The sequence below is a fragment of the Psammomys obesus genome, unplaced genomic scaffold, assembly GCF_907164565.1.
Source record: "Psammomys obesus unplaced genomic scaffold, mPsaObe1.curated_primary_1811, whole genome shotgun sequence".
In the NCBI taxonomy this organism is placed as follows: Eukaryota; Metazoa; Chordata; class Mammalia; order Rodentia; family Muridae; genus Psammomys; species Psammomys obesus.
Genome location: NW_026595981.1, coordinates 6,538,007 through 6,544,998, shown reverse-complemented (window position 1 = coordinate 6,544,998; position 6,992 = coordinate 6,538,007). Strand labels below are relative to the sequence as shown.

General features: G+C 48.2%; 1 protein-coding gene across 7 annotated transcripts in view; it reads right to left on the bottom strand.

Annotated features, from left to right (window-relative positions):
* Positions 1-2,510: 2,510 nt before the first annotated feature.
* Positions 2,511-6,992, bottom strand: part of Spaca3 (sperm acrosome associated 3) — a 24,407-nt gene continuing 19,925 nt past the window's right edge. For 6 of the 7 annotated variants that reach the window (XM_055620344.1, XM_055620345.1, XM_055620340.1 and 3 more), the window contains 4 exons: positions 5,708-5,976; positions 4,856-5,014; positions 4,434-4,512; positions 2,511-2,985 (listed from right to left, as the gene is read on the bottom strand). In XM_055620344.1, coding sequence (XP_055476319.1) covers positions 2,919-2,985; positions 4,434-4,512; positions 4,856-5,014; positions 5,708-5,897 — 495 coding nt within the window. In that variant the 5' untranslated portion in view covers positions 5,898-5,976 and the 3' untranslated portion in view covers positions 2,511-2,918. The remainder of the gene's footprint in view (positions 2,986-4,433; positions 4,513-4,855; positions 5,015-5,707; positions 5,977-6,992) is intronic. The other variant, XM_055620343.1, reaches the window with a different exon arrangement.

The window sequence follows — 6,992 nt, the reverse complement described above, 5'->3', positions numbered from 1 at the left end:
CTGCTCACCGGAGCCCTCCTAAGCCAAGCTGAGTGTCCAGCCGAAGGTGAGAAAGACACTGAGGTCAGAGCACAGGGCAAGGTTGAAGGAGGAGTTTTACTGGCATGGAACAAGGTGAGAGGCAACTGTCCCAGCAGAGCGATGAGGGCTTGATTTAATAGGCAGCCCAGTGGGGGTAGAAGGTGGGATAGTTTCCAGAGCTGTTAAGACCAGAGGCTAAGAGGTGCTTGCCACACAAGCATAAGCACCTGAGCTTAATCCCTAAAACCCATTTTTTTAAAAAGCCAGTCATTGGAATGCATAGTTGTAATCCTAATGCTAGAGAAGCAGAAACAGGAAGATCCCTGGAGCCCAGTGGCGAGCCACCTACCCTCATCGATGAATTCCAAGCCAGTAAGAGACCTTGTTTCAAAAAACAAGGTGAACAATGCCTGAGGAACACCACCAAATTCACTTCTGATCTCCACATGCACCCACACACATACACACAGAGAGAGGAGGCACACATATAACCACACACACACACACACAAATTTCAGGTGGGCAAAATTTTGTGAGCAGAGGACTATAGGGGAGAGTGATGGGGAGATGTGGGTGGGGAGACACCAATATTTAACCTAACATACTCAGTTTTTAGGAACTGAGTTTGGGACTTTTAAGTGAGCTTGCGCTCTGTCAACCATCACCATAAGCCAGCCGGTAGTAACCTTGATTGGAGCACTCTGTTCCTGGTTATTCCTTCTCCATCTCTACCTGTTCCCAGTGAACTCCCTAGTCCAGACCTCCAGGGTCCCCTTGTCTGGACCTGACACTGTTCACCCTCACCTTGAAGAGGCCTGAGGCCGTGATGGCAGCCTCCACATCCTCTTAACAACTCTCCCCTTGCTTCCAAGAGCCTCATTCCACCCATTCCCGGGCTCCTTTCCCAGACTAACTGAATGAGGCCCACTGGAGCAATCAGGCAATGCAGGCACAGACTATGAAGTTACAGCATCCGAGATAGATGAGACCTGGGTCTCTGACCTTTTGTCCGCGTATGCTGACAGTATACACTGAAGGAGTCAGGCTGACGTGGGTACAAATTGTCCTTCCCTAAATCTAAGTCCTTATCAACAGAATGGAGATGATAATGGTACCCGCGTCACTATTACTGTCCCAGCGTATAAATCAGATAACTCAGGCCACATGGTCGGCACAGGGTATTTGTGTGATTTAATAGATCCATTAGTCACCATTGTCACGTCTTAGCAAGATGTTTTATCACTGTCCACTTGGATAAACAGCTCTCATGTTTTATTATCCATTGACCAGTCCAGTGGTAGATGGAAACCCAACTATTTCATCAGTCGTAGATGCTCATCCACCCCTCCGGGATTTGTTGGCACTTTGGGGGAAAGAAACATTGGGCGACATCTCCCTAGGAGCCACCGACCACACCTCAATGTACAGTTTGGCACGTACAGGGTTCAGTGAAAACCCTTCTAGAGGATGCTACGATCTGAAATTAAGACTCATTCTCCTCATATATCATGCTCCCATCATCTCTGTTGCTGGGCTGGCTAATTTTGATGTCAGCTTGACACAGGATAGAGTCAACTGAGAGGAGGGAACCCAGCTGAGAAAATGCTTCCATAACATTGGGCTGTGGTCGAGACTGTAGAGCATTTTCTTAATTAGTGACTGAGATGGGAGGTCCCAGACCACTGTGGGTAGGATCGTCCCTCAGCTGCTTTCTCTAAGAAAGCAGGCTCAGCAAGCCACAGGGAGCAAGCCGGTAGGTGTCACTCCATGGCCTTTACGTAGCTCCTTCCTTGTCTGAGTTGCTGTCCTGAGCTCCCTCAGTGATAAACAGTGATAAACAGTGATACGGAAGTGTAAGCCTAATAAACCCCTTCCTCCCCAAGTTGCTTTTGATAATGGTGTTTTATCACAGCAATAGTAACCCTAATTAAGACAATGGCTATTCTGGCAGTTTTGAGACTCTGCCTACCTTGCTCCTTTAAATACGTATGTCCCTGATAACTGAGACAGAGCTCCCTGTCGGTGGGAATAGTGCTGCCTTCCTCAGGACTCCCCACATACTGGAAAAGGCATTCTACATTTTTCTACCTTAAACCCACCGGCAAGCCCCACCCCCATCTTCCAGCTTCTAAAAGGTTGGTAGCACGGGGCGACTTCCGGTCCAGGAAATGCCAGCTATTACTATCAGTGACACTTGACTCTCCCACCTCTAGAGGGCGCTAAAAAGCACGATGGCCGATAAAGCTGGAGAAACCCTGTGGTCCTTCATGGTCAGTCATTCTGCACCACCTCAGGACTACAGGATGTGAGGGGACACCAGAGTGAGAGCTAAGGCATGGTGGCTGCCATCTACAACCAGAGTTCCCGAAAGCAAGCATACCCAGGACCATTCCAGACACACCAGGGGTTCACAACACCAGAGTTTTCTGGGGTTGCCAGGTAAAAGTACAACAGCGTCCAGTTAAATTTGAACAGATACATGGGTAGGTTCTTTAATATTAGTATGAGCCATACAAGATTTGTATTATACTTGCACGTTAAAGCTACTTGTGGTGTGTTTGAAGTTCAAATTTAACCAGGGCATCCTATTGTTTGGTTTTTGCTTTTGCTAACTTTGGAAACTTTAGACCCAAACTCTGCCAGGTGTGAGGAAGGTAAGCATCATCCCTGTCCTCCAGCCTTTCATTATAGGCTTCTTGAACTCCACCTGAAGCCAAGCCCAGGTGAGCAAGTGAAATGAGAGACCAGCCAGGCACCTCCAGACCCTCAGAGAGCTGAGACACAAGCTTATGGCAAATTAGATTTTTATGAGTTGGCTTGTCTTCCCAAGCCTTCGTCAGGAACAAAACCACACTTCCCAGCCAGCTGTGTGTAGGTTGGTCCATCCAGAGAGGGTCCTAGAATTCACATCCATCCACCCAGTCACTGAGGTCTTTGCCCTGGCAATGGTGCCTCCAGGCCTCCCTGGGGATAGAAAACACACAGAAGGTTCCACATCATCTTCAGCTCTCCGTCCTATTCAGAGAGCAGAAAAGGTACACAGCTCTACACTGAAGAGAAGCAAGAATGGGGGCTAGGAAGGTGGACAGCAACAAAGAAGCCTAGCCAACCAGCAAGCAATCACCGATCACCAAGGGGAAAGTTTTTTAAGGAAGAGAATGGCCGCGAAAAGCCAATATCTAAATGTCGTAATTTACCACTGAAGATACAAATTCTTATGCTCAAACTTACCCATGAGTCCTTGTCAAAGAGTTAGAGGCTGTAGTCTGGAGCCTAAGTACAAAGCTCCTTTCCTACATGCAAGTGCTTCTGGGGACAGTGAGGCCACCTCACATGTGTCTAGTCCTTCACAGTTTACATGCCAGGATATCCTTCACCCACTTATAACCTACTCTCCCCCTGTCCCCAGATGGCCGATTATGTAGAATGGGTAGGTATTATCTTCCCTATTTTCCAAATTAAAAACTCGGACAGTGATATAAACTTATCCACCTAGGGTCCGGGGCACACTCAGCATTTCTTGGTTGCCAATGTTGGTCTTTCCATTGTTGGCTATTGTACTCTCTTGGGATCATTTCTTTGTATGGATTATAGATAATATCTTTGTTTTGCTGTATAAGCGTGGGGGGGTGAGAGAGAGAAAGGCTAGAAGTCACCTTGAGTGTCATTTCTCAGGAGGTGTCCACCTTGATTTTTGGTTTGTTGTTTTGTTTTGCTTTGTTTTTGTCTATTTTATTTTTCTTTTTTTATTGATTTATTATTTACTACAATTTATTCATTTTGTATCCTGATTGTAGATTGTAAGCCCCTTCCTCACCTCCTCCCAGTTCCACCCTCCCTCCCTCTTCTCCCCCATGCCCCTCCCCTTATCCACTGATAGGGGAGGAGGGAGGAGCACCTTTGTTTTTGAGACAGGGCCTCTCACTGAACCTGGAGCTCAGCAATTAAGGTCAGCCGGCTGGCCAGTGAGCCTCAGAAATTTGTCAGTCTCTGCCTCCCTAGTGCTGGGATTACAAATGTCAACATGCCCAGCTTTTTTCATATGCATTCTGGGGATCAAACTTGGGTTTTTCACTCTTGCGTGACAAGCAATTTTTATGGACTTAAATGTCTTCCTAGTCCCATCACAGCTGACATCTTGAGGAAGATAAGCAAGAGGGTCCTGGGGTCCAAAGTTCTTGGGAATCCCAAGCTCTGAAAACCGGTCCTTTCTCATACCAGTGTCAAAAGCCTAATGATCAGTAGTGCACCAGCAAGACTTCTAAACAGCTGTCAACCAAGAAAGGTTGTCTTTTCCACATAAGATCTTGAGAACAAGTGTGTTGCCTAGGACAAAGCGCATGCTCATGGAAGGCCAGTCCCCTGATGCTACCTTCCAGTCCTGGCCAGTAATTCCAGTGGGAGTTACTCACCAATAGCCCAGACCCTGAGGCTCTTGAACTATCTTCATGACACAGATGACAGAATCTGTGAGGTCTTGGCTTAACAAATCTGGGGTGGAAGGAGAGACAGAGTGAGGGAACAGAGAACAGGGTTTTCTCTCTCTCTCTCTCTCTCTCTCTCTCTCTCTCACACACACACACACACACACACACACACACACACCATTTCTCCATCTCTGGAAACTGATGTTACCCCACCCTTCTCCCCCACAGTCTTTCCTCCGTTTCTGTAGCTCCCAACCTGGACCTTAAACCAGAGTCACAGAAGCCCTTTCCTCCCTGCTTGCCTCCTTACCCATCTCCTGGGGATCTTCACCCAGAGACAATGACAAGGGAAGAAAACGAGCCTACAAAAAAGTGAAGGCTAGTGCAAGGACCCAGCCCTGACCTACCACTACAGTATAGATGGCAAATGTTGAGGCCACTTGGGGCGAGACTTTTGCACCACTTCCGGCTGTTGATCTGGAAGATGCCATTGTTGGTGCTTCCATCAGCTTCATGGTCCACAGCAGCTGTATTAAAACCGCTTGTATAGTAAGCAAGGCAGATCCCTGCAAGGGACAGACACAGGGTTTGAGGTCAGGCGGTCACGCCCCCACAGGCCAAAACTCTTACAACCAATTCCTACACACTGACTTCCTCTACCCAACAGAGACATCCACCCATCTGCTTTGCAAATGGATCAATCTAAAGTCAGAGGTCAAAGTGACTTCCTCAAGGTTCCATACAGTTACTTCAAAGCAAGGGTCAGGACTAGACCTCAGCCTTCCTGACTCAGGATGTCGATCTTCCTGTGTTCTCACTGCTCGGGCTTGCTGCATTTGTTGAATGACCTTACGAGAGCTAAATGTTTACTGAGGCCAGGACTAGAGACAAAAATGAACCGAGATGTGACTGTACTTTACAATTTCCTGAAACTGACACTAGCTCGCAATGTTTGGTGTTACTGATTTGTTCAGTTTGCGATCTGACTTTCAGCAGACATGTTTGATCCTCACAGCCAAGATAAGGTGTAACCTAATAAGCTGTTGGTTCCTCTGACTTTCTGGCTCCCAGCATCTAATCTGACTGCCTGTTGCCTGCCTGGTACGCAGTTAACTGGGGACTGGGTGGTATCCACCTGCTGTCTCATTGAGTTCTGCTTTTACAAAGAACAACTATGTTCAAAAAGCCTCCAAGGCTCTTGAACGAGTAGGAAGGAAGACAAGAGAGTGAGTGGTGGGAGACAGGAGAAGGGTTCTCACAGTCAGCCAGGTCATATCCCCGGTAGCCGTCCAGGCCGAAGTCACGCAGCACTTTGGCAAGCTCACAGCGACTGAAGACCTTGGCCTTGCTGGAGGCAAACAGGCAGCTGAGCAGATAGGCCAGGGCCAGCCAAGGGCCAGGGCCAGACTGGCACAGCTGTCTTTTGGAAGCCCGGCTCCTAGCTTCCATGCAGTGGCAGACGTAGAGGGTTGAACTGTGGGATGGCAGGCAGTTCACCAGCCTTGGCCAAGAGTTCAGACAGCTGCCCCTTGGAAAAAGAAGAAGGAAGGAAGGACAAGGCCTGAGTGCACCCTGGGAGAGAAGGGAAAGGGTGGACAGGAGGCAAGGCCCTAACGATGATGGGACACCAGGCATGCTCCTGAAACCTTGGACAGGGTTCCTGGAGCCCCACTCCTGGGGTCTCCCTTCCAGCTCCTGGCTTCTATCTGCCATCTTTAGTTGAATCAGGGACACAGGCAACATGGCGCCTCCCCATGTGGAAGGCCTTCCTCCCACACACAGATCCTGAGCAGCGCTGAAGTTTCCATCTTAACCACTCCTCCAATATCCTCATTTTGAAAGAGCCCCCTAACACTCACCCATCTCATTTGCTCTACTCTCTTTGTCACTTGGTTCTGTGGGCAGATCCCCATGTCATAGGGATATCAGCCACTGCTGACCTTTGGCCTTATGGTTCCTTCGCCTCCTCAGACCTGATGGCCTTCAACTCCACTATCTTTGTCACTTTGTGACCTTGTCATTCCCCGTCTTGTCATCAGTTTATTCTTTCCCACTCTGCAGCCTTCTGCTCCAATCTCTCCCTGGCCATACCATCAAACACATCTACCCCTGTCTCTCGCAAACTTTGTCCACCAATCTCCTCTCCACCATCATAAAGTCAAACACAAAACACTCACACAGTCTCCAAAATGGGTGTCCTTTGTGTGATATTAAAGTGGAAGGGGTGGGGCTGAAGAGATGGCACAGCAGTCAAGGGCTTGCAACGCTCTTGCAGAGGACCTAAATTTGGTTCTCAGTATCCATATCAAGAAGCTCACAACCACCTGTAACTCCAGCCCAAGAGCATCTGATGTCCTCCACAGGCCACCATAGGCACCAGAACTCATGTACACAGAGACACACTCATACCCATAATTTAAAATGTTTATATCTTTTTTAAAAGAAAAAGAAAGAGAGAGGGAGGAATGGAGGGAGGGAGGAAGGAAGGAAGAAAGAAAAGGAAGGAAGGAAGGAAGGAAGGAAGGAAGGAAGGAAGGAAGGAAG